The sequence below is a fragment of the Sus scrofa genome, chromosome 9, assembly GCF_000003025.6.
Source record: "Sus scrofa isolate TJ Tabasco breed Duroc chromosome 9, Sscrofa11.1, whole genome shotgun sequence".
NCBI lineage: Eukaryota > Metazoa > Chordata > Mammalia > Artiodactyla > Suidae > Sus > Sus scrofa.
Window position 1 is genome coordinate 120,859,589 of NC_010451.4, and position 27,777 is coordinate 120,887,365.

The following is a 27,777-nucleotide window of genomic DNA, read 5'->3' on the forward strand; positions in this document are numbered from 1 at the left end:
TTGGTAGACTCCCAGCTGTAGCAGAAACCCGCTGATCATTTGCTTCTCTCATTTCCCTTTGTAGAGGAGCCAGGCCCAGGGCCGACTTCCCCAGCAACTCAAGCTCCAGGGTGAGATGGTTGCCTAGTTTCTACTAACAGGTTGACCGGAAGATGATCTGCGGCCAAGGAAACAAGGCAAAATGGGTGCCCTAATTTGGTGGGCTTCAGATGGGCCACCAGAGACCCCGAAACCAACGGGTGATTGACAGTGGCCATCTCAAGGCCTGACTTCGACTTCTTCGCAACCACAGTCGTCCAGATAGACTGCTGCCTGGCAGCGAGACCCCGCTGGGTGGCGGAACCCACAGTCGGCCTCTGGATGCCCTCCCGGGCTCCAGTCGGTTTCGGTTCCCGGCGGACGCCAGGTTCGCCCTGGGTCACGTGGGGGCGAGTTCAGCTGCCTGCGGTTCCCAGGGCAACGCCAATCCCCAGCCAATCAGGGCCTCGGAAGTGCCGGCGCCCGCCCGCCAGCCCGGGGCTCCAAAGGGCCGAGAGGGCCGGGCGGCGGAGGGGAGCGGTAGCAGGGCTGGCCATGCTTTGCGGCCGGCGGCATCCGTTCTGCCTCTGGCTCTGGCTCCTGCTGCTTCTACTGCTGCCGCCGCCCCCGGGCGCGCGGGGACACGGCGACCACGCGAGGTCGAGGGACGAGGCGGCAGAGGCGGACTCGGGTCGGGCCTGGAAGGCCTTCCAGCGCTTGCGGGAGCATCTGAGGGCGGCCGGCGCCCTCTCCAGACGCTACTGGGCCCTCTTCAGCTGCCGCCTGTGGCCCGAGGCCTGTGGGAAGGATGAGGAAGCGCCCGCGCGGCCCCTGGGTAAGACTCGCTGGCTCAGGAAGGCGGGGGCGCGCGGGCAGAAGCGCGGGGCACAGTGCTTCGGGGTGCAGTTCGGAGCCTCGCGCCGGCCCTAGGACGCAGGCCGGCGCCTTAGCCTGCGGCGCTGCTGTTCCGGCCAGACTGAGGGCCCGGCAGCATCATTCCAAATTGCTGCTCTTGCCCACCTTCTCCATGGCTTTAAGGAAAGTTCCTGGTTGGAGACACCCTTCAAGTACCTCCCCCTCCTCCTCCTCTGCTGCTTATGGAGCCGGGGCCTGGGTTATGAGTCCGCCGCACCGAGTTCTGATTTCTGTCTCTGACAAATGGTGTGGCAGTGTTGTCACATCACTGTCGTGGACTCGGTGATCTCTGAGGCGCCTTTGCAATCGATGTCGTTAATTCTAGGTCCTGGAATAGGAATGCTGTAATGGTCCCCCTGCTAGAAATATCTTTCATTTAAATTCAAAGCCTTCTAAATTCCAAGTGAATGGTTTTTGTATAGTCTTTTGTTTTAGTCTTTGTGTTTGGTTTTTGTTACTGATGGGTATATTCAAACTGACATTTGATAAAAGTATTGAGACACTTGGGGTTGGCCATAATCAGATGATTCTGGAATCCAAAGCAAGTAGGAAGAAGGATAATCACCAGTTACTGTCTGTCTCCCTGCCGGACCAGCAGGGCCTGGGTTTCTTACATTCTGGACAAAGTGCTTAAGGCTGATTTGTTGGGTAAATTGAGCTTTTGCTGCAGCTAGAGCTGCATCTGTAGTGTAGCAAGGCCATCCACCCACTTCCTCAGAGCTGGAGGCGCCCAGTCTTGCACCCTCCCTGCTGAGGCACTGCTCAGGAGAACAGAAGAGCCTGGTTGGTGGTAGGGAGGCAGTGTTCCCTCTCCTCAACTCTGGGCACCGCCCCTGTCTCACAGCTCCTCCTTTTCCAGGCTGGAGTCTTCCCCTGCTGGGCCAGCAGTACCTGGATATCCTGACCACGTGGTACTGCAGCTTCCAGGACTGCTGTGACAGTGGGGACTGTAGGATCATCAACAACTTCACAGGTAGGACCTTACAGCCCTAAGGGCCAGGAATCTTCAGGGAGGGGAAGCAATTCAGGGAAATGTCAGGGTGAAGGGCGCCCACCTCTTTCTGCCCACAGCTGGCAGCCTCCCTGTCTCCACCATGGCTCCCAGAGGCCATGATCCAAACCCTGCAACCTCACAGCTGAGAGGAAGGAAGGCCTAGCAGAGGGCTTTGTACACACTAGCTGCCTTCAGCAGGTGTTTGCTGGATTGAATTGAAATGGTAAAATGAGGGAGTTACCGTTGTGGCGCAGCGGAAACGAATCCTACTGTGAACCATGAGGTTGCGGATTCGATCCCTTGTCTTGCTCAGTGAGTTAAGGATCAAGCATCGCATGAGCTGTGGTGTAGGTCTCAGATGCAACTCAGATCTGGTGTGGCTGTGACTGTGGCGTAGGTTGGCAGCTACACCTCCAATTAGACCCCTAGCCTGAGAACCTCCATATGCCGCAGGTGTGGCCCTCAGAAAAACAAAAGACCAAAAGAAAAAGAAAATTATAAAATGAGGAGTTCCCGTCGTGGCTCAGCAGTTAACGAATCTGATTAGGAACCATGAGGTTGCGGGTTCAATCCCTGGCCTTGCTCAGTGGGTTAAGGATCTGGCATTGCCCTGAGCTATGGTGTAGGTCGCAGACGTGGCTCAATCCCACGTTGCTGTGGTGCTGGCATAGGCCAGTGGCTACAGCTCGGATCGGACCCCTAGCCTGGGAACCTCCATATGCCGCAGGTGCGGCCCTAAAAAGACAAAAAGGGGCGGAGCAGTGATTCCATTCTCTCCCTTATGTCAGTCTTGATTTCTCAAACTCTTTAGCAAATAGCCCTGAATCTCTTCCATTGCAAGGTCTGCCTGGTGGCTTCTTGTATGGAGGCCACCAAACAGGATGGCTTTCACCTCAGAGATAGATGTTCACTGCTCCGTCTCTTGGCCATCGCGGAGCCTGGAGGGGACAGTGCCTGTGGGCCCTTCTCACAATGGCCTCGTTCCCACCCCTAGGCCTAGAGGCCGACCTGCGCGTGCGACTGCACGGTCAGCACCTGGCCCGGGAGCTGGTCTTGGCGGCAGTAAGGGGCTACCTAGAGCTGCCCCAGCCAGACAAGGCCCTGGCTCTGTCGTTCCATGGCTCGTCTGGCACAGGCAAGAACTTCATGGCTCGGCTGCTGGCGGAGAACCTGTTCCGGGATGGGCTGAGGAGCAACTGCGTCCAGGTGTTCATAGCCACGCTGCACTTCCCTCACCCCAAGTATGTGGACCAGTACAAGGTGAGGCCGGCTGCCTGGGCTGGGCCTCACACAGGCTTGTGCAGCCCCGGGCCCAGGCCTCTGGGCAGGAAGGCGGCCCAGGCCAGCCGTGGGTGTGGGGAGGAGGAGGGACCTGTAACCCGCAGAGGCATCCGCGACACCCAGATGAGGCCATGGACGTGTGGAGGAAAGCACAGGTCCCAAACTGCCGGGCTGTGTCCTTGCCGGCTGCACAGGGGGGGCCAGACACAAGCTGGACCAGAGGATCCGTGTGTTCATTTTTCTTTTTTTTTTAATCTATATATAATGATTCTTATTTTTTTCCATTATAGCTGGTTTACAGTGTTCTGTCAATTCTCTGCCGTACAGCAGGTGACCCAGTCACACATACATGTATAGATTCTTTTTTCTCCCATTATCCGGCTCCGTCATAGGGGACTAGACATAGTTCCCAGGATCTCATTGCTAATCTGTTCCAAAGGCAATAGTCTGCATCCATCAACCCCAGATTCCCAGTCCACGCTCTTCTGGGTTTCGTTCAATCAGACATGTAGCCAGACGATGACCAAGCCCCACTGCAGCATGACAGAGGTGACAGAGTCTGTCTTTGGCCTTCCGCTCCAATATTTGGAGTGTGTTAACTTGGGAAGATTATGTAAGCCTTTGAGGGCAGACTGCCCGAGTCACCTGGCAGTTCTGGTGTGGCCTTGGAGGTCAGGGGCAGCCAAATGCTCCTAAGGGCAGGCAGCTGGTCAGACAGGCCTCCTCCGAGAGAACAGCCTGGCTTTGCAGTAAAGCTGCTGTGAAGCTCAGCTTCCCCACTCGGAAGACCGACATGTACACACTCTCCCACCCTCCGCACATCCTCTCACACACACTCAGGGGGCAGGGGCTGAGGTCAGAATCCAGGTGGCAGGAGCTGGCTCTGATCTCTGGGGGAACCCTGCCAAGCAGCCTCTTTTCAGTCGAGGGCTTACTGTCCTGCCTGGGATGGGGAACTCCAGTTTGGCATTAGCTGGGTCCCAGACAAGTCCTCCCCAGCCTAGCCTGGCGCCCATGGGTGTTCTCCTCCTGGGAATTCAAGACGGGACTGGCCGCCTCCGGGCACTCCGGCCTGTCTCTGCTTGTCACCCCGTGTGAGAGCCTGACTCTTGCCCCTGGGGAGGGTGAATGAGCTGTCCGTTCTAGGGTGGAACCGCATCCAGAAAGGGAGGGAGCAGGTGTGGCCATTTCCCAAGGGCAGCCAGGCCCGCTCCCTCTCCCCAGGCTGGCTCCACCTGGTTGGCTTTCAAACCTTAAGGTGCTGGAGAATCACCTGGGAAGCTCGGGAAGGCAGATGCCCTCGCTCCACCCCCAGGGGTTGGATCTGGCAGTTCTAGGGCGGAACCCAGCCCCAAGTGATCCACTGCAGAGGCTCTGGAGAAACCGCGCCTCCCCTCACCGGGGGCCCTCGGGGCTGGCAGGCTCCTCCCGCTGCTCCCCAGCAGCTGCCTGTATTCCCTGCAGGAGCAGCTGACGGGCCAGATCAGGAAGACGCAGGAGCGCTGCCACCAGACCCTGTTCATTTTAGATGAGGCCGAGAAGCTGCACCCGGAACTGCTGGAGGTCCTCGGGCCACAGCTGGACCGCCAGACCCTGGAGAACCACAGGGCCAAGTCCCCCAGAAGCATCTTTCTTTTTCTCAGGTGAGGACGGAGGAACAAGTCAGGAGAGCTGGGTGAGGGGAGGAAAAGCCCTGCCCAGGCCCTGTGGGTGCCAGTCCTGGGGGCTCTTAATCAGCCTGTAGGCTGGGGTGGGGGAGTCCATGCTGTCCTAGGCTACCTACCCTTGTCCACAAGGGAAACCAACACAAACTCCAGGAGAGGAGACAGAAGCCCAGCTGCTTGGGTGGCAGCAGAGGTGGGGAGTCTTAGGTCTCCCTGCTCCTGCCCTGATTCTGCCAAGCACTTGAGAGGGGCTCTGACACCCCCTTCCCACTCTCCCCAGCACAGTCCGCCTAACTCATTCCCAGGACCAGCCTGGGGAAGACCAGCTGTCCCGCATCTAGCTTCTTCCGTGGTTCTCTTAGGGTGGGGAGGCTCAGTTAGTACGTAGCCTCCTGAGGAAGCTTCCTGAGTCCCCTCTTAGAAGGGCAGTATGTGGGTTTTTTTAAGTTGAGGTGTAACTGACATGTATTAGTTTCAGGTGTGCATAATTTTGTTTCTATTGTGAGAGGATCACAATAGGTCTAGTTAACATCTGTCACATACATAGTTACAGCTCCCATATGTGCAATACAGTGTAATTTCCTAAAGCCACCGTGTTGAATATTACGTCACCATGACTTGATACTTGAAGTTTGTACCTTTTGACCCCTTTTCCCATTTTTCCCATGCCCCCCCACCTCCCCTCTAGTAAGCACCCAATCTATTCTCTGTACCTACCAGTTGGGATTTTTGGTTTGGTTTTGTTTTTTAAGATTCGACATATAAGTGAGATTATACACTGTGTGTCTTACTTGTCTTTGACCTGTTTAACTTAATATAATCCCTTCAAGGTCCATTCATGTTGTTGCAAATGGCAAGATTAACTTTTTTTTTATGGCTGAATAGTATCCAAATATATATACAACATTCTTTTTTAATCTTAATTTTTCCAATTTAATTTGCATTTTATATCGGAGTGTATTTGACTTAACAGTGTTGCATCGTTTCAGGTGTACAGCCAAGTGATTCGCTTATACATACATCCATTCTTCAGATTCTTTTCGCAAACAGTTATTACAGAATATTGAGGAGTGTACCCTCCAATAGGTCCTCCAATATTGAGGAGTGTTCCATCCAATAGGTCCTTGTTGATTATTTTATGTGTAGTAGTGTGTGTATGCTAATCCCAAACTCCTAAATTATCCTTCCAAACGAAACGATGACGTCTTTCCCCTTTGGTAACCATAAGCTTGTTTTCTAAGTCTGTGAGTCTGTTTCTGTTTTGTGAATAAGTTCATTTGTATCACGTTTTAAGATTCCATTAGTGATATCATAGGTAATTGTTTTTGTCTGACTTCATTTAATAGGATAATGTCTAGGTCCCTCCATGTTGCTGCAAATGGCATTTCATTCTTTTTTATGGCTGAGTATTATTCCACTGTGTATATGTACCACATATTTATCAATTCCTGGTGATAGACATTTAGGTTGCTTCCGTGTCTTGGCTATTGAAAATAGCAGCACATTGAACACTGAGGTGCATGTGTCTTTTCAAATTAGGATTTTCTCCGGATATATGCCTAGGAGTGGAAATGGTGGATCATATGGCAGTTCTGTTTTTATTTATTTATTTATTTTTTGTCTTTCTGTCATTTTTTTTTTTAAGGGCCACACCCATGGCAAATGGAGGTTCCCAGGCTAGGGGTCTAATTGGAGCCATAGCTGCTGGCCTATGCCACAGCCATAGCAACACAGGATCCAAGCCACGTCTTCGACCTACACCACAACTCACTGCTTTTTCTTTTTTTTTTTTGGCAGTTCTGTTTTTAATCTTTTAAGGAACCTCCAGTGGTGGCCATTATGTCAAAGAGTGTTCTGCGAATATTTTCCACTAAAGATTTTATAGTATCTGGTCTTATATTTAGGTCTTTAATCCATTTTGAGATTATTTTTGTGTATGGTGTTAGAGAATGTTCTAATTTCATTCCTTTACATGTAGCTGTCCAGTTTTCTCCACTTATTGAAGAGACTGTCTTTTCTCCATTGTATATTCCTGCCTCCTTTGTTGTAAATTAATTGACCATAGATGGTTTATCTCTGGGCTTTCCATCCTGTTCCACTCATCTATATTTCTCTTTTCGTGCCAGTACCATACTGGTTTGATGACTGTGGTTTTATAGTATAATCTAAGGTCAGGGAACTTGATTCCTCCAGCTCCATTTTTCTTCTTCTTCTTCTTCTTTTTTTTTTTTTTGTCTATTTAGGGCCACACCCACAGCATGTGGAGGTTCCCAGGCTAGGGGTCTAATCAGAGCTGTAGCCCACCAGCCTACACCACAGCAACACAGGATCCAAGCTGCATCTGCAACCTACACCATAGCTCATGGCAATGCCAGATCCTTAACCCACTGAGCAAGGCCAGGGATCAAACCCTCAACCTCATGGTTCCTAGTCAGATTCGTTTCCTCTGTGCCATGACAGGAACTCCCCATTTTTCTTTCTCAGGATTGCTTTGGCTATTTGAAGTCTTTTGTGTTTCCATACAAATTAAAAAAATTTTAATTCTAGTTCTGTGAAAAATCCCATTGGTCATTTGATAGGGATTGCATTGAATCTGAAGTTTGCTTTGGGTGCTATAATCATTTTGACAATATTGATTCTTCCAATCTAAGAGTATAATATATTTTTTTAATCATTTAATTTTTTAAATGAATGACTTTTATTACATTAATAGTTGTACAACGATCATCACAACCCACTTTTACAGCATTTCCATCCCAGAGCCCCATCCCATCCCTCCCCCCACCAACCTGTCTCCTTTGGAAGCCATAAGTTTTTCAGAGTTTGTGAGTCAGTTTCTGTTCTTCTGAGAAGCTCATTGTATCCTTTTTTTTTTAGATCCCACATGTAAGCGATAGCATATATATGATGTTGGCATTTCACTGTCTGAGTAACTTCTTGGCATGATAATTTCTAAGTCCATCCATGTTGCTGCAGATGCCATTGTTTGATTCCCTTTTATGGCTGAATAATATCCCATCATGTGTACGTACTACATCTTCTTTATCTACTCCTCTGTCGATGGACATTTACATTGCTCCTATGTCTTGGCTATTGTGTATAGGGCTGCAATGAACACTGGAGTACATGTATCTTTTCAAGTCATAGTTTTCTCCAGATAGATGCCCAGAAGTGGGATTGCTGGATCAAATGGTAATTCTGTTTTTAGTTTCTTAAGGATCTCCATACTGTTTTCCATAGTGGTTGCACCAATTTGCATTCCCACCAAAAGTGTAATAGGGTTCCCTTTTCTTCATGCCCTCTCCAGCATTTAGTGTTTGCAGACTTCCTGATGATGGCCATTCTGGCTGGTATAAGCTGGTACAATTTTGTTGATTAGCATTTCTCTAATAATTAGTGGTGTTGAACATCTTTTCATGTGTTTTTTGGCCACCTCTCTGTCTTTGGAGGATTGTCTGTTTAGATCTTGTGCCCATTTTTTGATGGGGTTGTTTTTTATTGGTATTGAGCTGCAGGAAGTGTTTATACATTTTGAAGATTAATCCCTTGTCAGTCGTTTCATTTGCAAATATTTTCTCCCATTCTGTGGATTGTCCTTTTGTTAAAGTTTCCTTTGCTGTACAAAAACTTTGGAGTTTAATTAGGTCCCATTTATTTTTATTTTTATTGTCATTACTCTAGGAGGTGGATCTGAGAAGATACTGCTGTGGTTTTGTCACAAAGTGTTCAGCCTATGTTTTCCTCTAAGACTTTTATAGTATCCAGTCTTATATTTAGGTCTTTAATCCATTTTGAGTTTATTTTTGTGTATGGTGTTAGGAAGTGTTCTAATTTCATTCTTTTATTTATTTATTTTTTTTTTGTCTTTTGTCCTTTTAGGGCCCTACCCGCGGCATATGGAGGTTCCCAGTCTAGGGGTCTAATTGAAGCTATTGCTGCTGGCCTACACCACAGCCACAGCAACATGGGATCCTTAACCCACTGAGCAAGGCCAGGGATCCAACCCACAACCTCATGGTTCGTAGCAGATTGGTTTCTGCTGTGCCACGGTGGGAACTCCTAATTTCATTCTTTTACAAGTAGCTGTTCAGTTTTTCCAGCTGCAATTATTGAAGGGACTGTCTTTTCTCCATTGTGTATCCTTGCCTCCTTTGTCATAGGTTAGTTGACTATAGGTGTGCGGGTTTATCTCTGGGTTTTCTATCCTGTTCCATATTTCTGTTTCTGTGCCAGTACCATACTGTTTTGATGACTGCAGCTTTGTAGTACTGTCTGAAGTTAGGGAACCTGATTCCTTCAGCTCCATTTGTCTTTCTCAGGATGGCTTTGGCTATTCTGGGTCTTTTATGCTTCCAAACAAACTTTAAAATATTTTGTTTTAGTTCTATGAAAAAAGTCCTTGGTAATTTGAGAGGGGTTGCATTGAATCTGTAGATTGCCTTGGGTGGTATAGTCATTTGAATCAACCCCATCATATTCACTCTTCCAGTCCAAGAGTGTGGTATATCTTTCCATCTGTTTGTGTCATCTTTGATTTCTTTCATCAGTGGCTTACAGTTTTCAGAGTACAGGTCTTTTGTCTCTTTAGGTAGGTTTATTTCCTAGTTATTTTATTCTTTTTGATGCCATGGTGAATGGGATTGTTTCCCTAATTTCTCTTTCTGATCTTTCATTGTTAGTATATAGAAATGCTGTTGATTTCTGTATTAGTTTTGTACCCTTCAGCTTTGCCAAATTCATTGATGAGCTCTAACACTTTTCTAGGAGTGTCTTTAGAATTTTCTAGGTATAGTATCATGTCATCTGCAAACAGTGATAGTTTTACTTCTTCCTTTCCAATTTGGATTCCTTTTATTTCTTTTTCTTCTCTGATTGCCGTGGGTAGGATTTCCAAAACTATGTCGAATAGAAGTGGTGAGAGTGGACATCCTTGTCTTGTTCCTGATCTCAGCAGATATTCTTTCAGCTTTTCACCATTGAGAATGATGTTAGCTGTGGGTTTGTGATATATGGCCTTTATTATGCTGAGGTAGGTTCCCTCTGTACCCACTTTCTGGAGGGTTTTTATCAGAAATGGGTGTTGGATTTTGTCAAAAGCTATTTTTGCATCTGTTGAGATCATATGGTTTTTATTCTTCAGTTTGTTAATGTGGTATATCACACTGATTGATTTATGGATATTGAAGTACCCTTGCATCCCTGGGATAAATCCTACTTGATCATGGTATACAATCCTTTTAATGTATTGTTGGATTTGGTTTGCTAGTATTTTGTTAAGGATTTTTGCATGGATGTGTTTCCTTGTTTTATTTTCTGTCTGGATGATCTGTCCATTGCTGTAAGTGGGCTGTTAAAGTCCCCCACTATTATTGTGTTATTATCAATTCCTCCTTTTAAGGTTGTTAGCAGTTGCCTTATATATTGAGGTGATCCTATGTTGGATGCATATATATTTGCAATTGTTGTATCTTCTTCTTGGATAGATCCTTTGATCATTATGCAATGTCCTGCTTTGTCTCTTATATTCTTTATTTTAAAGTCTATTTTGTCTGATATGAGTATTGCTATTCCAGCTTTCTTTTGATTTCCAGTTGCATGGAATATTTTCTTCCATCCTCTCACTTTCAATTTGTATGTTTCCCTAGAACTGAAATGCGTCTCTTGAAGACAGCATATACATGGGTCTTATTTTTGTATCCATTCAGCCAGGCTGTGTCTTAAGCTTGAGGCATTTAGTCCATTTACATTTAAGGTAATTATTGATATGTATGTTCTTACTGCCATTTTATTAACTGTTTTGGATTTGTTTTTGTTGGTCTTTTTTCTTCCCTTCTCTTTCTCTTCTCGTGGTTTGATGACTAATTTTAGAGTTGTATTTGGATTGCATTTTTCTTATTTGTGTGTGTATCTACTGTAGATTTTTGGTTTGCAGTTACCCTGAAGTTTAGATACAGGAGTCTATATATATATACAAGACTGTTTTATACAGTATATATACATACAAGACTGTATGTGTATATATATACACACACACAAGACTATTTATATATATATATGTGTGTGTGTGTGTGTATATATATATATATATATATATATATATAAGACTGTTTTAAGTTGTTGGTCTCTTAATTGCAAGTACATCTCCAGTGCCCTGCATTTGTACTCTCTTCTTTTCATGATTTCTGACTTTGGTAGCATATTTGTGTGTAGATGATTTCCTACCTTTACTTATATGTGTTCCTTTACCAGTGAGCTATGTCATTTGCAATATTTTTCTTTCTTTTTTTTTTTTTGTCTTTTCTAGGGCCATACCTGTGGCATATGGAGCTTCCCAGGCTAGTGGTCTAATTGGAGCTGTAGCCACCGGCCTACAGCACAGCCACAGCAACCCCAGATCCAAGCCATGTCTGCAACCTACACCACACCTCATGGCAATGCCAGATCCTTAACCCACTGAGTGAGGCGAGGAATCAAACCCACAACCTCATGGTTCCTAATCAGATTCGTTAACCACTGAGCCATGATGGGAACTCCTATAATATTTTTGTTTCTAGTTGTGACCTTTTCTTTTCCACCTAGAGAGGTTCCTTTAGTATTTGTTGTAAGGCTGGTTTAGTGGTGCTGAATTATCTTAGCTTTTGCTTGTCCATAAAGCTTTTGATTTCTCCTTCAGATCTGAATGAGAGCCTTGCTGGGTAGAGAATCTTGGTTGGAGGTTTTTTCCTTTCATCATTTCAAGTATATGGTGCCACTCCCTTCTGGCCTGCAGAGTTTCTGCTGAAAAATCTGCCAATAACCTTATCAGGGCTCCCATGTATGTTGTTTCTTTTTCCCCAGCCACTTTCAGTATTTTTCTCTTTGTCTTTAATTTTGGTCAGTTTGATTAATATGTGTCTCGCAGTGTTCCTCCTTGATTTATATGCTACTCGTTGTGCTTCCTGGATTTGAGTGAGTGATTTCTTTTCCATGTTAGTGACGTTTTTGTTTATCTCTTCACCTATTTTCTTTGGCTCTTTCTCTCTTCTCCTTTTGGCACCCCTTGGCATGTTGGTGCATTTAACATTGTTTCAGCTTTGTCTTCATTTCTTTTCAATCTTTTTTTTCTTTTCTAGTCCCCATCAGTGATTTCCACTTGTCTGTCTTCCACCTTACTTATTTGTTCATCTGACTCCTATTCTGCCATTGGTTTCTTCTAGTGAATTTTTTATTTCAATTACTGCATTTTGCATCCCTGCTTGCTTAATCCTTAAATCTTCTATTTCTTTGCTCAGTGTTTCTTGTAATTTATCAATCTTTGCCTCCAATTCATTTCCAAGATCTTGAATCATCTTTACTATCATTAGTCTAAAGTCTTCTTCATGGAGGTTGATAATCTCCAGATCACTTAGCTGTTTTTCTGGGGTCTTTTCTTGCTCCCTTTTCTGAGTCATAATTCTTTGCCTTTTCATTTTGTGCAGAGCTTTGCTGTGGTCTCCTTTTTGCAGACAATAGAGTTTTAGCCTCGCTTGCTTGTGATGTCTGCCTCCATTGTGGCTGAAGTTGGTACATGGGCTTGTGGTGGCTTCCTGATGGGAGGGACTGGTGCCTGCCCACTGGTAGGTGGAGCTGACTTTATCCTTCTGCTGGGTGGGGCTTTGTCTCTTAGAGGCCCCTGGGGGGTCTTTAGGCAGCCTGTTTGCTTATGGGTGGGGCTTTGTTCCCGCCCAGATTATTGTTTGACCTGGGGCCTCTCAGCCCTGATGGGTGCAGCCAGATTTTTCCAAAATGGCAACGTCCAGAGGAGCACATGTCCAGAGGAGCACATGCGGATGATTATTCCCAAGAACTTTGCCTCCAGTGTCCTTCCCCCACAACGAGCTACAGTCACCCCCTCTTTTCCCAGGAAATCCTCCAGAACTGCAGTCAGGTCTGACCCAAATTCCTGTGGAGTCTCTGCTTTGCCCTGGGACCCAGTGCAGTGCATATGAAAGCCTGTGTGTGCCTTTCAAGAATGGAGCCTCCAAGAAGTTCCTGTCATGGCTCAATGGAAATGAATCTGACTAGTATTAGAATGCATGTTTGATCCCTGGCCTCACCCTGGGTTAAGGATTGGCATTGCCATGAGCTGTGGTGTAGGTCACAGATGTGGCTCGGATCTGGCTTTGCTATGGCTGTGGCATAGGCCTGTGGCTACAGCTCCAATTCAACCCCTAGCCTAGGAACCTCCATATGCCAAGACTGCAGCCCTAAAAAGACTAAATAAATAAGTAAATAGAGTGGAGTCTCTGTTTCCCCCTGTCCTCTAGAGCTCCTGTGCATAAGCTCCACTGTCCCTCAGTGTCAAGTGCTCCAGGGGCTCCTCCCAATGCCAGATCCCCAGACATGGGAACCTGATGTGGGGCTCAGAACTCTCACCCCATAGGTGAGTCTCTGTGATAGTTACTTTCCAGTCTGTGGGCCACCCACTCAGTGGGTATGGAGTTGGTTATATCACATAATCGACCCTCCTGCCATCTTGATGTGGCCTCCTCTTTGTCTTCTGAAGTAGCATATCTTTTTTTGATAGTTTGTAGTCTATTTGGTTGAAAGTTATTCAGCAAATGGTTGTAATTTTGATGTTTTAATGAAAGAAGGTGACCTCTAGTCCTTCTACTCTGCTTTCTTAATCCCTTCCTAAGAGCATGGTATATCTTTACATTTGTTTGTGTCATCTTTGATTTCTGTCATTGGCATCTTATAGTTTTCAGAGCACCTGTTTTTTGGTAGGGTTTATTCCTAGGTATTTTATTGTTTTTGATGCAGTGGTAAATGGGATTGTCTCCTTGATTTCTCTTTCTAATTTTTGTTGTTAGTGTATACAAATGCAAGCAATTTGGGAGTTCCCGTCGTGGCGCAGTGGTTAACGAATCCGACTAGGAACCATGAGGTTGTGGGTTCGGTCCCTGCCCTTGCTCAGTGGGTTAACGATCCGGCGTTGCCGTGAGCTGTGGTGTAGGTTGCAGACGCGGCTCGGATCCCTCGTTGCTGTGGCTCTGGCGTAGGCCGGAGGCTACAGCTCCGATTGGACCCCTAGCCTGGGAACCTCCATATGCCGCAGGAGCGGCTCTAGAAATGGCAAAAAGACAAAAAAAAAAAAAAAAAAAAAAACCAAATGCAAGCAATTTCTGTGTATTAATTTGGTATCCTGCAGCTTTATTGAATGCATTGATGAGTTCTGTTTACTGGTAGCATCTTTAGGATTTTCTAGGTATAGTATCATGTTGTCTGCAAACAGTAACAGTTTTATTTCTTTTCCAATTTGGATTCTCATATTTTTCTTTTCTGATTGCCATGTCTAGGACTTCCAACACTTTGTTCAATAAAAGTGGCGAGCATGGACATCCTTGTCTTGTATCTATCTTAGAGAAAATGTTTTAAGCCTTTCACTTTTGAATATATTAGCTGCGGGTTTGTCAAATATGACCATTATCATGTTGAGGCAGGGTCGCTTTCTGCCCACTTTCTGGAGAGTTTTTATCATAAATGTTGAAATTTTTGTTAAAAGCTTTTTCTGCATCTATTAAGATGATTGTAATGGTTGTTTATTCTTCAATTTGTCAATGTGGTGTATTACTGATTGATTTGTGGATATTGAAGAATCTTGTGTTCCTGGGATAAATTCCACTTGATCATGGTTTATGATCCATGGTGGATTTGATTTGCTTGTGTTTTGTTGAGGATTTTTGCATCTCAGTTCATCAATGATATTGGCTTGTAATTTTCTTTTTTTGTTGTGTCTTTGTCTGGTTTTGGTATCAAAGTGATGGTGGCCTCATAGAATGAGTTTGGGAGTGTTCCTTCCTCTGAAACTTTCTGGAAGCATTTCAGAAGGAAACATTTTCTAAAATGTTTGATAGAATTTGCCTGTGAAGCCTTCTGGTCCTGGACTTTTGTTTGTTGGAAGTTTTTTGTTGTTGAAAGTTTTTTAATCATAGTTTCAATTTCAGTTCTTGTGCTCATATTTTCTATTTCTTCCTGGTTTGGTCTGGGAAGGGTTGTACCCTTCTAAGAATTTGTCCATTTCTTCTAGGTTGTCCATTTTATTGACATATAGTTGCTCATAGTAGTCTCTTATGATCCTTTGTATTTCCATGGTGTTAGTTGTGACTTCTTTTTTCATTTCTAATTTTATTGATTTGAGCCCTCCCCCTTGCCCCCGTTTTTTTGTTTTTTTGTTTTGATGACTCTAGCTAAAGGTTTATCCATTTTGTTTATTTTTTCAGAGAACCAGCCTTTAACTTCATTGATCTTTTCTATTGTTTTCCTTGTCTCTACTTCATTTATTTCTGCTCTGATATTTCTGATTTCTTTCCTTCTACTAATTTTTTATTCTGTTTATTCTTTCTCTAGTTGCTTTACATGTAAGTTTAGGTTGGTTAGTTTGAGCTTTTTTCTAGTTTTCTGAGGTGGGCTTGTATTGCTAGAAACTTAAAACAGTCTTTATATATATATATATATATAAACAGTCTTGTGTATATATATATATACATACAGTCTTGTATATATATATGTATATATGTATGTATATATATGTATATATGTATGTATATATATGTGTGTGTATATGTGTGTGTGTATATATGTGTATATATATATATATATGTATATATATACTGTATAAAACAGTCTTGTATATATATATAGACTCCTGTATCTAAACTTCAGGTTTTGGATCATCATGTTTTGTTTTCATTTGTCTCTAGATGTTTTTTGATTTCCTCTTTAATTTCTCCATTGGTTGTCTAGGAGCATATTGTTTATCCTCCACCTTTTGGTGTTTTTTACAGGGTTTTTTTGTTTTTTTGTTTGTTTTTCCTTGTAGTTGCTTTCTAATGTCAGAGCATTGTAGTCAGAAAAGGTACTTGATATGATTCCAGTTTTCTTAGACGTACCAGGGCTTGCTTTGTGGCCTAGGATGTGATCTATTCTGGAGAATATTCCATGTGCATTTGAGAAGAATGTGTATTCTGCTACTTTCATATGGAATGTTCTATAAGTATCAGTTAAGCCCATCTGGCCCAAAGTGTCATTTCAGACCTGCATTTCCTTATTGATTTTCTGTCTGGATGATCTGCCCATTGATGTCAATGGGGTGTTATATTAAAGTTCCCCCACTATTACTGTGTTACTTCTATGGCTGTTAGTAGTTACCTTACATATTGAGGTGCTCCTATATATTTACAATTGTTTCATCTTCTTCTTGGATTGATCCCTTGATTATTATATAGTGTTTTTTGTCTCTTATATCAGTCTTTAAAGTCTATTTTATCTGAGAATTGCTTCTTGAGCTTTCTTTTGATTTCCATTTGCATGGGATACCTTTTTCTATCCCCTACTCAGTCTCTGTGTGCCTAGATCTGAAGTGGGTCTCTTGTATAGTATATATATATAGTTCTTGTTTTTGTACCCATTCAGCCAGTCTAGGTCTAAAGACTGAACATTTTAATCCATTTACATTTAAGGTACTTATCAATATGTATGTCCTTACTGACATTTGTTAATTGTTTTGGATTTGTTTTTATAGGTCTTTTTTTTTTCTCCCTTTCCTCTTTTGATCTCTTTACTGTTGTGTTTAGATTGTTTTTTCTTTTGTGTGTATCTATTGTACCTTTTTAGTTTGCAGTTTTTATGAGGTTTTCATATAGCTGTCTATAAATATATAAAAGATTGTTTTAAGTTGCTGGTCTTTTAAAGTGCAGTTCTAATATCCTGCTTTTGTACTCTCCTCCCGATAGCTAGTTTTGATAGCATATTTGTCTCCAGATGATTTCCTACCTTTACTGTATGTTTGTCTTTACCAATGAGCCTTCCCATTCATAATTTTCTTGTTTCTAGCTGTGGCCTTTTCTTTTTTCTTCCTAGAACTGTTCCTCTAGCATTTTTTGTAAAAGTTGGTTTGGTGGTGCTGAATTCTCTTAGCTATATTAATCAAACATATATTAATCAAACAGGCCAAGATTAAAGACAAAAACATTAAAAGGAACAAGGCAAAAGCAACAAATAACATACAAGAGAATCCTCACAAAGTTATCAATTGATTTTTCGGCAGGAACTGTGCAGGCCAGAAGGGAGTGGCACAATATATTTAAAATGATGAAAGGGAAAAAACCTACAACCAGGAATACTGTACCCCCCAAGGCTCTCATTGAGATTCAATAGAGAAACCAAAAGCTTTATAGATCCTTAACCCACTAAGCAAGGCCAGGGATTTATTTCTACTGCACCATGAAGGGAAATCCCTTCACATTCTTTATCCTTTCATCTGTTGATGAACACTTAGGTTGTTTTTTATCTTGGCTATTTTGTGAATACTGCTGTAGTGAACAGGGGGGTACAGCTATCTTTTAGTGTTTTTCATTACCTTTGGATAAATAACAAAGGGGAATTGTTGGATCATATGGTAGTTCTATTTTTAATTTTTTGGAGGAACCTCCATATTCTTTTCCATAGTGGTTGCACCAATTTAGATTCCCACCAACCATGCACAAGCATTCCCTTTTCGCCACATTCTCACCAATACTGGTTATTTCCTGTCTTTGTGATGATAGCCATTCTGGCAGGTATGAAGTGGTAGCTCATTGTGGTTTTAATTTGCCTTTGCCTTGTGATTAGTGATGGTGAGCACCTCTTCATGTAGTTGTTGGCCACTTGTATGACTTCTTTGGAAAAAATGTCTATTCAGATATTGTTTAGATTTTTGTTTTATGTGATTTTTATTTTAGATCCCTTAACAGATATGTGATTTGCTAATATTTTCTCCCATTCAGTAAGGTTGCCTTTTGTTTTGTTAATGGTTTTCTTTGCTGTGCAAAAGCTTTTTGGATGTCATTCCAGTTACTATTTTTGCTTTCATTGCCTTTGTTTTTGGTGTCAAACCCAAAAACTAATTGCAAAGACCAGTGTCAATGATCCTACTGCCTATGTTTTCTTCTAGGTTAGTGGTTTCGTGTCTTCAGCTCAAGTCTTTAATCCATTTTGAGTTAATTTTCAGGTGTGGTCTAGTTTCATTATTTTGCATGTAGTTTCCGAATACCATTTATTGAAGAAACTCTCCTCTTCCCATTGCATCTTCTTAGCTCTTTTGTCATAAATTGACTATACATATACATGCACACGTTTCTCTTTCTATTCTGTTCCATTTATGTTTTCATTCCTGTATCATAACTGCTTTGATTGTGAAAGCTTTCTGATAAAGTTTGAAATGTAACTCACACACTGGGAAATCCCCTCTTAGAAGGACATGAAGTTTTCACATCAACACATTGGTTGAAAATTACAGACCACCCTTAAAAATTCCCAAGGTGGAGTTCCCGTTGTGATGCAGTAGTTAACGAATCCGACTAGGAACCGTGGGGTTGCGGGTCCAATCCCTGCCCTTGCTCAGTGGGTTAACGATCCGGCGTTGCCGTGAGCTGTGGTGTAGGTTGCAGACGGGGCTCGGATCCTGCATTGCTGTGGCTCTGGCACAGGCCAGTGGCTACAGCTCCGATTCGACCCCTACCCTGGGAACCTCCATATGCCACAGGAGCGGCCCAAGAAATGGCAAAAAGACAGAAAAAAAAAAATCAATCCCTAAGGTGTACCCAGTTGGAGGATAATTTCCCACTAAGTCCAGCATGGCCAGTTCTTTTCTCTAGGCTTGAAAGGTCTTTTTTTTCACTGATCATGAGAGGAAGTCCCTGGCCTGGAATTCAGGGTATAATATGTTGAATGAAAAGTTCTCTGGCTCCTATGCTGAGATCTGCAATCCTACCCTGCAGGACTGATCACTTAACCAATCACTGCACTACATTTCCTGTTTGGCTTGACTGTGTGCCACAGGCTCTGAAAATAGCTTTTCAAAAAGTGAATTTTGACATCAACTTGTCCAGCCTTATCTTTTTATGGCAGCTCTAAAAGGCAAGTCTTGCTCAAGAACTTTAGAAGTCAAGTTGGGGTCCCATGCTGTCCCAACTTGAATGCTTCACAAGCAGCTTTTTGCACTCAGCGGAAGCCAAATCAGTTGTTCCCTCCTCTCCATTGCACCCTTCCCACAGGCCAGTATATGCTAAGGGGTCTTCTCCAGCTTTAGGGTACACCCTGTGAGAAGTAAGGGGTCTGGTTTTTCATCCAGGCTTGGTAAGTGTGAAGGAGCAAGCTGTGGAGAGCAGATCTTGTTTCACTGTGGACCCACAAGAACAAGGTGTAACAGGTTTGAACTGTGGTTGGGTTGGGATTTTGGTGTGTTCGGGGCAAGTCCTTCCTAGTCTATTAGTCAGACTAACAGGACACTATGGTTGCATTGCAAAGGTGGGAAGTGGAGCCCCAGAGGGTGATTGTAAGAGAAAAGCAGAGAAAGATATTTTGATGTGATTTGAACCCTCAGTAAATTCTTTGAAGTAACAACTCTCCTCCCCAGCTCCATATTACTTTTCACCTTCTGAGGCAGCCCAGAATTAGAAATCTCTTCCTGTTGCAGAGAATGAGGTAGGGGCTCCAAAATGCAGAGGAGGCCAAACAAGGAATCATCCGGGCTCCCCAAGGCTTCTTCACCCAAGCCCTGGCAGGGGGTGGGGGCAGTGACCCTCAGAACCATTCCTGCAGACACGGTCTTCCCATGGAATGGAAGGAATCCTGGTACCAGACGTCCTTGCCCTATTGCTGCCTCTTTCCTCTAACCCGGCCCAGCCCACCTCTGCCTTGTGGCTGCAGCGTAAGGTGCTGTGGTGTCACCTTTCCCACCAGTTCTCAGCTTGGAAAACCTCACCCTCGCAGGTGCCAGAATTTCCTAATGTGACCCCGGTGACCCTGCTGTCTCTAGGCAAACATTTGCCTTTGTAGTAGTTTGCTCATTGACCCTCCAGCAGGGCCCTTGTTCCCCTTTCCCCAGGCCCTGTCTTTTCCCCCAGTGACCTGGTCTCTGTGCACTGTCCAAGCAAGACCAGGCAGTCCCAGAGAGCAGACAGACAGCGGGGTGGAGGCAGGGCCGGCATAGAGAGCCACCAGGCGGAAGCTGCCCTGGCATGGCATGCAGAGGCCGCATTGGCCTGGAGGAGCCTCTGAGCCCCCTGGAGAGGGGCACATACCCTCACGACAGGGACCAAGGACCTGGCCTCCAGTGGGTCTGATAGAGCCTGGGCTGGCACTGTAAGAGCAGGGGTTCTTGACAGGCTGACAGGGTCTCAGAGCTGCTGCCCTGGGCATCCAGAAAGCAGCACCGCTCAACCCGAGTTTTCAGGTGTTCTTTCAGGGGGAGAAGACAGGGCCTCTGAACTTGATTTCTACGGCAACCTCCCCTGTGGTGTGAGGACTCACGTTTGAAAGAAAAGCACAGCTGATTCAAAGGATGGTGTGGACAAATCACTCGTGTAAGGCCAGCAATGCAACCCTGAAAAAAATCCTAAACCTGCTCTTTGAAGTAAAGTGGTAGTGGCTTTGCTGCTCCCTTCACCCTACAAAGTGGTGGTGCCCCATCCCTCAGAACCAGTGCTTCATCTGAGCCTGAGGAATTCAGCATCCCTGGCTGCGTACCAGAAAACTAACACTGACGACTTTCACCTATTGCCACCAAGTAGAGAAGGCCCCACCGAACGGAGGGAGTCACGGTGCAAGACAGGACCCAGAACTCAGGCGATCAGGGCTGCTGTCCTCTTCCCATGGAAGCTGTAAGACAAAGAGCACAATTAATGTCTGTTCTTTTCGGGCTCTTGTCAGGGGAAAAATGTAGAGAAAAGATTCAAAGAACTATACCAATGTAAATTGTTCATAGAATCATAGAATCAAAGTACATCTAAGGGGCCCTAAGGCGGACTTCTGATTCAGTTCTCTGATTTTACAAAGAAGGACATTAAGGCCCAGAGAGATTACGATTGAGTCATATTTGTATCTGTTCTGTAGGGCAGACTTAGCAGTGAAGGTTGTGGTTTGTTATCACAGTCTGGAGAGGTCATTGAGGCGCCCTTCCGGGGCATTCCTAGGGCTGGTGAGATTACATGCTGTCCTGTCCCAGAGCCTGGGGAGAGGCTCATCTCTAGAGGTGCCTTCGGCCCCTTGGTCCCTTCAGACCTCCCAGTCAGCAGGGGAGCTGGGAGGAGGTGCAAGGGCATTGAGGCGCATAGGAAGGCAGCCTCTGGCTCAAGGTGGAATGTTCGTGCCTGAGGAGCTCAAGCCCAGGGGTGTGAGTGGTGAATAGAAAAGGGACCCAGGTGATGGATCGATGGGTTAGATAAAGCCCATAACGTACAAGAAGAAGGGAGACGTTGGCTGTGGGACCAAAGAAGAGAACTTCAGAAGGGAGGTGGAGATAGTGTAGTCAAGCATGCAGAGATGGCCATTTCTTCAAAAAACATTTAATACACCTTGGGAGTTCCCATCATGGCGCAGCGGAAACGAATCTGACTAGAAACCATGAGGTTGTGGGTTCGATCCCTGCCCTCGCTCAGTGGGTTAAGGACCTGGCCTTGCCGTGAGCTGTGGTGTAGGTCGCAGACGCGGCTCAGATCTGGTGTAGGCTGGCAGCTACAGCTCTGATTCAACCCCTAGCCTGGGAACCTCCATATGCCATGGGTGCAGCCCTAAAAGGACAAAAGACACACACACACAAGACACATTTCATAAACCTTGACCACCCGAGAGGCGCTAAGCACCTGCTCTCCGGAAGCTTCGTGTCGGGGCTGAGGAAGTGAGTCCTCCTCCTCTCCCCTTCGCCCTGGATGCCTGCCCTGCAGGCCAGGCACATGTACACCCACCTTTGCCTCCTGGGAGGACTGCAGGATGGGGCAGTCCCCTGGCTGTGGGCAGGTCTTACCTCAGCTGATGCAACTGTGGTCTTGTGTATACACAGGTGACCTGCCTGGCAGGCCTCCCTGCAGCAGAGGGGGGAAGGCAGCAGCTTCGAGAAGCAGAGGAAATGTCGTAAGCAACTTTCTCACGTGCAGGCAGGTGTCAGGGGAAGTCTGGCAGAGCAGCCGAACCGGAGCAGAGCACAAGGGGTGGGGACTACCCTTGTCTCTGCCAGGCTTTCCAGCTGGGGGCTCAGGGCATCACTAAAATCTAGCTGAGGGGCACAGGGGCCCTTATAGGAAGGAAGATTGGCTCACGGGGCTGGAAGGACGCCTGCCCTGCCTCTCCTTGCCCATCACTGGAGGCAGGCGGGAGAGAACCACCCAGTTCCTCCTCCTGTCCCAAGCCTGGCCGCCAGGGTACTCACAGCTGAGTTAACGTACCTGCTGTCAGAGAGCCAGCCAGCGTGGTGAGCATGGAGAGCCTGAACCCCACTCCTCGCTTGCCCCCTGCCGTCGTTAGACTCCTCCCTCTGCTGGGCCTGAGGGGAAAGCAGGGCAGAGCATGGCTAATTTAAGGAGCTGGCAGAAGGTCTGGGAGGGGAGATGGGTGCGGGAAAAGTGGAGAGGAATATGCGGGGGCGGGAGCAGGTGCTGCTGGCCCTGCTTCTGCCTTCCCAGGTTCTCAGCTCCTGTGATTGAGACCCATAGTTCCAGTTGTCCAGGGAAACCACAACCCCTGGCGAGGTGATTGGCAAGTGCATGACACTTAAACGTGTGTTAATCCAAGCTGGCATCTCCACCCTTCTGAATGCTACTTCTGCCGAGGGCTGTAGGCCATTCAAGGATGACACTTGTTTTCTTGGTTGACCTCTTTTCTCTCACTTGGCCCAGTCAACTGTGCCTCCTCCACTGATTGCAACTCCTCGTCCATTGCCTGCATCACCTCTAAACAAGGACTGTTGTAAAAAGCTCCCCGGCTGGCTTTCTCTTCAGTCCAACCACTGTGGCCCCAAAATGATCTGCTTTGGAAGTAAAGCTGATCAGGCCACCCTACTACCCTATACTCCTAAATGAAACTCCTTCAGCAGTTCTCCTTTGCGCATAAGCTAAAACCCACGTGCATGGCTGACAAAAGCCTGAGGCCAGCCTCAGCCTACCTTTCGCCCTGTGTTTCTCCAGCCCCTGAACCCCACAAGCTCCCTGATGGTCCACACCTGGGCACATGCCCTTCCCTGCCTTCTGTCTGAGGGTCACTACGAGGTCTGCATTTGCTCAGAAGCCACGCCCTCTCTCTGGAGTCTCCTGCCTCCTTGCCACACTGTCCAGAATCACACTACATGGGCCTCTCCTTCCACACTGAGGTCAAAAGAACAACATCATGCCATTTTTTGTGCTTTCTGCACTGAGTACAGTCTCGGTGTTTGTCGAAAGGGATTGAGACAGGGAGGATGGGTGGCAAGGCAGGACAGTGGTGTATTTTCCATACAGACTTTTGTGTTGTGACAAGATTTCCTGGAGGAGGGGAGGCACAGGTATCTCAACCTCCATTCTTCCAATCACCTATGCAGTGGCTTCAGTGGTCAGACTATCCATTTAGAAAGTAAATATAGAAATAATAAAACCTAAGACATGACACTGTAAAACTCCTAGAAGAAAGCATAGGCAATACATCCTCTGACATAAATTGTACCAGTGTTTTCTTGGATCAGTCTCCCAAGGCAAAAAAAATAAAAGCAAAAATAAACAAATGGACAACTTTCCTGGTGGCTCAGCGGGTTAAGGGTCCCACGTTGTCACTGCTGTGGCTTGGGTCACCACTGTGGTACGGCTTTGATCCCTGGCCTGGGAACTTTCACATGCTGTGGGCATGGCTAAAAAATAAACAAATGGCACCTAATCAAATGCAAAAGCTTTTTTGCACAGCAAAGGAAACCATCAATAAAACAAAAAGACAACCAATGGAAGGGAAGAAAATATTTGTAAACAATGCAACCAATAAAGGATTAAGTTCCAAAATATACAAACAGCTCATACAACTCAGTACAAAAAATGAACCCAATCAAAAAATGAGCCGAAGACCTAACTAGACATTTCTCCAAAGACACACAGAGAGCCAACAGGTAAATGAAAAGATGTTCAACACCACTAACAGAAATGAAAGCTAAAAAGAAATCAAAACTACAATGAGCTATCACCTCACACTAGTCATAATGGCCATTATCAAAAAGTCTATAAATAATAAATGCTGGAGAGGGTGTGGAGGAAAGGGAACCCTCCTGCATTGTTGGTGGGAACATAAATTGGTGCAGCCACTATGGAAAACAGCATGGAGTTTCCTTAAAAAGCTAGAGTTACCTATGATCTAGCAATCCCACTCCTAGGCATGTATCCTAAAAAGATGAAAATTCTAATTTGAAAAGATACATGCACCCCAACATCCACAGCAGCACACTATACAAAAGCCAAGACATGAAAGCAACCCACATGTTCATCAACAGACAAGTGGCTTAAGAAGATGGGGTACACATCTCAGTGGCATGTTAGCCATAAAAAAGAATGAAATATTGCCATTTGCTAGGTAGACCTAGAGAACTAGGAAAGACAAATAGTATATGTAGAATAAAAAATGAGGAGTTCCCGTCGTGGCTCAGTGGTTAATGAATCCGACTAGGAACCATGAGGTTGTGGGTTCGATCCCTGGCCTTGCTCAGTGGGTTAAGGATCCAGCGTTGCTGTGAGCTGTGGTGTAGGTCGCAGACATGGCTCGGATCCCGCGTTGCTGTGGCTCTGGCGCAGGCCGGTGGCTACAGCTCTAATTAGATTCCTAATCTGGGAACCTCCATACGCTGCAGGGGCGGCCCTAGAAAAGACCAAAAAAAAAAAAGAATCCATGAACAAAACAGACCCACAGATATGGAAAACTAAGTTATCGCTACCAAGGGAGTAAGGGAGGGGGGCAAAGTAAGAGTATGAGATTAACAGATACACACCACTAATATATAAGCCACCAAAATTTACTGTATAACATGGGATAATATTCAATATCTATAATAACCTATAATGGAAAACAATCTGAAAAATATATGTAACTGAATCACTTTGCTATGTACCTGAAACCCAATACTGTAAATCACCTCTACTTCAATTAAACAAAAAACAGAATCTCTTAACAAGGACTTAATCTCTTTCAGTAACCTTGGGGGCAGTGTCATCAATGAGGTGGTCCTGGATCTGCTTAAAGGTGGACGGTCCCGGGAAGACATCAGGATGGAAAATTTGGAGCCCCACCTGCAGGCTGAGATTGTGGAGTCCACAGGTAGGAGACGGCCAGCCTCGCAGAAGATAAGCCCCTGATGAGAGGGGAGGTGGGGGGTGACGTGTGTGCGCTGGAAGCTGTGCTCAGGAGGTAGACGGGGGACTCATGACACGAATCTGCCGTATCGTCCTCTTGCTGTCCAATTCAGGCAGGCGTAAGAAAAGTGCCAGGAAAGCCAGAGTCCTTTTCTAAAGATACTTCGAAAGGGAGCAGTTGCCCTGGCAGTGCAGACAGTGGTCTGCAGAGTGTGTGGACCCTGAGCAAGAGAGTCTCACTTTGAGAAGCGCGGTGGCTCAGCCTCCTCTCGTAGGTGGGGTCACTCCGGCTTCACTGCAGCCCACGTCCAGTTCAACACAGCCCTCTCCCTAAAAGGAGACGCACTGCCGAGTTCCCAACACAATGTTCAACCGCCCTCCTGGAGTTGGCATATGAGATCAGACCTTGCCCAGGCCTTAGGGTGGAGGGCACGGTGCAACCCCAGTCAGACTTCTTGTAACTTGGGTCTTGATTTCAGACAGCGGCTTCGGGCACAGCCGCCTCGTGAAGGAGAACCTCATGGACTTCCTCATCCCCTTCCTGCCGCTGGAGTACCGTCACGTGAGGCTGTGTGCCCGCGATGCCTTCCTGAGCCAGGAGCTCCTGTACACGGAGGCGGCCCTGGATGAAATTGCCAAGATGATGGTGTACGTCCCCAAGGAGGAACAGCTCTTCTCTTCTCAGGGATGCAAATCTATTTCCCAGAGAATTAACTATTTCCTGCCTTGAGGCTAGAAGAAAACTTCCTGAAGCTGCCTTCCTTCCCCTAAGAGGACCCTAGGGCCTGTTAGCACACAGTCCAGGATGCAAGGGGTGGGAGGGGCAGGCTAGCATCCAGCAGTCACAAGTACACAAGTGCTGTGTAAAAGGGAGGCCTTACATCAAGAGGCAGAGCCAACTCTTCAAATCACTTGGTGCCTTAGAGAGCCACATTCCAAAATGTGGCCCAGGTGGTTGGAGAAAGCCACATGAGAGACGAATCCCAAGGATTTATTAGCTCATCAGCTCTTGCCTAGACTTGGGTTTCCTGGACTTGGGTGTTGGGCCTGAGGCTGCATATCCTCGGTGACAGGGAAAAGAAAAATGAAGGTCTGCTTACCAGTGGCTGGCAGTAGACCTCAAGTCTGCAGGCTTGGATGGGTTAGCTTTCAAGTTGTTATTCCCAGAGGCAAGCTGTGTGAGATCAGCAAAGAGCCTAAGGCTGAAGGAGAGAGTGCACAGAGGAAACTTACTTTAAATCAAGTCAGTGTAGGCTAATGCTGATTCTGCTCTGCACATCTAAATCCTTCATTGTGTCATAAGTAAAGATTAAAATTTTGTATTTTTCTAAAACCTCGGCTTCCTTACTTTCTTACTCAGACCTAGTAATCATGCTCACTCAGCAAAATTTCAAATGCCAGGTAACACAGACGAGGACTGGTGGAGGCGGGGGGTGTGCGCCGCCCCCAGAGAGCTGACAGGGTGGTTGCCTGGGCTGCCAGCTCTCCATTTTGCTTTGCGAGCACTTCAGCTGAGCTGGGGTGTTTCAACCTCTTACTGCAGAGGCACCCACAGCATATCGCCCTTACATGTGAAACCAGCACTCCCATTCTCCCAGTTTTCAAAAGAAAACCAGGCATCCTTGAGGCCTGAATGGCCACATATAAATGTGGACATTGTGCCTCTTGCTAACACAGAAAGGTACACATGTTTTTCCCCTTCTCTTGCTTCTCTTGTGAAATTACACACAGCTCTTTTCTAAGTGGCACCACTTCAGGTGGCCCTCCCTTTCATGGAAAGCCCTCCTAACCTGCTTGCCTCTAGCCTCGGTAAAATGGAACACTTCTGCTTCTCTCCCATTTAACACTTTATTACATTCATTTACTCAAATTACTGCCTCAAGGTGAGGGAGGACCTAGCCTGAGCCACATTAGATACCCAATCAATACTCAAATGAACTAAAGGGACTTAGTATCACACAACCCATGGGACAGAAGTAAATCTGACCTAACCTCACAATAAAACAGGAGCTGCTGGCTTGCTGTCTCAGCAACCCTATGCAGCCACCTAATCCTTTAACACACCCAGCCCTCCACACTGTGAATGAATACATACTTTAAATGGTACATTCTAGGAGTTCCCATGGTGGCTCAGCCTCAATGACTCTGACCAGTATCCATGAGGAGGCAGGTTCAGTCCCTGGCCTTGCTCAGAGGGTTAAGGATGCCAAGGGTGGGGCCCTAAAAAAAAAAAAAAAAAAGATGAATGGTACATTCTATAGCTTTAGGTCTCAGAGCCATAGAACAGCTGACATGTTTTTAGCACTGGCCAGCCATGTTTAATACTATAAACATCAGGTCTGAACCTCACACCTTGGACAACAGCAGGCTACAGGGGTTCCAAACACTTCTCTGGAGCCAGACTCCCCAGCCAAGGGCCTCGGCTCAGCCACTTACCACTGTGAGACCACGGGAAAGCTACTAGCTTGTTTTAACTTTGGTTTCCGTTTTTATGAAAGCCTAACTGTACTCACCTCATAGGATTTTGACAATCAAATGAATTAATCTTTATAAAGTGTTCAAGACATTAGAACTTTAGGTGTCCTAAGAATTGTAAAACTGCTGTCAGTTTTGGCACCACACTCAAAGCCCAGGCCGGGCCTTTCCCTCCAGTCTGGAACCCTGGTTGGTTGAGGCTTGTTTCAGGAGACATTTGAAAATGGACCAGGTAGCATAACCCATACGAAGCACTCTATAGCTGATACCTCGTGGAATCCTTAACACTGATCTGGAC

General features: G+C 45.7%; 1 protein-coding gene and 1 long non-coding RNA gene across 2 annotated transcripts; one reads left to right on the forward strand and one right to left on the reverse strand.

The window, feature by feature from the left end:
• TOR3A (torsin family 3 member A) lies at window positions 246-26,337 on the forward strand. The gene is made up of 6 exons (XM_003130340.5): window positions 246-853; window positions 1,793-1,906; window positions 2,922-3,187; window positions 4,673-4,851; window positions 24,845-24,969; window positions 25,484-26,337. Exons 1-6 carry the CDS (start codon window positions 361-363, stop codon window positions 25,732-25,734), a joined length of 1,428 nt encoding a protein of 475 aa, XP_003130388.3. The 5' UTR covers window positions 246-360; the 3' UTR covers window positions 25,735-26,337.
• On the reverse strand, window positions 18,757-22,193 carry LOC110255520. The gene is made up of 2 exons (XR_002335951.1): window positions 22,095-22,193; window positions 18,757-20,532 (listed from the first exon to the last, which is right to left on the reverse strand). It is a non-coding gene; the product is annotated as an uncharacterized LOC110255520 (long non-coding RNA).

Coding starts and splice junctions, on each gene's coding strand:
- TOR3A (XM_003130340.5), top strand. CDS start 361: ATGCCCTCCCGGGCTCCAGTCGGTTTCGGTTCCCGGCGGACGCCAGGT. Junction 854..1,792: donor AGCGCCCGCGCGGCCCCTGG/GTAAGACTCGCT, acceptor CTCCTTTTCCAG/GCTGGAGTCTTCCCCTGCTG. Junction 3,188..4,672: donor AGTATGTGGACCAGTACAAG/GTGAGGCCGGCT, acceptor TATTCCCTGCAG/GAGCAGCTGACGGGCCAGAT.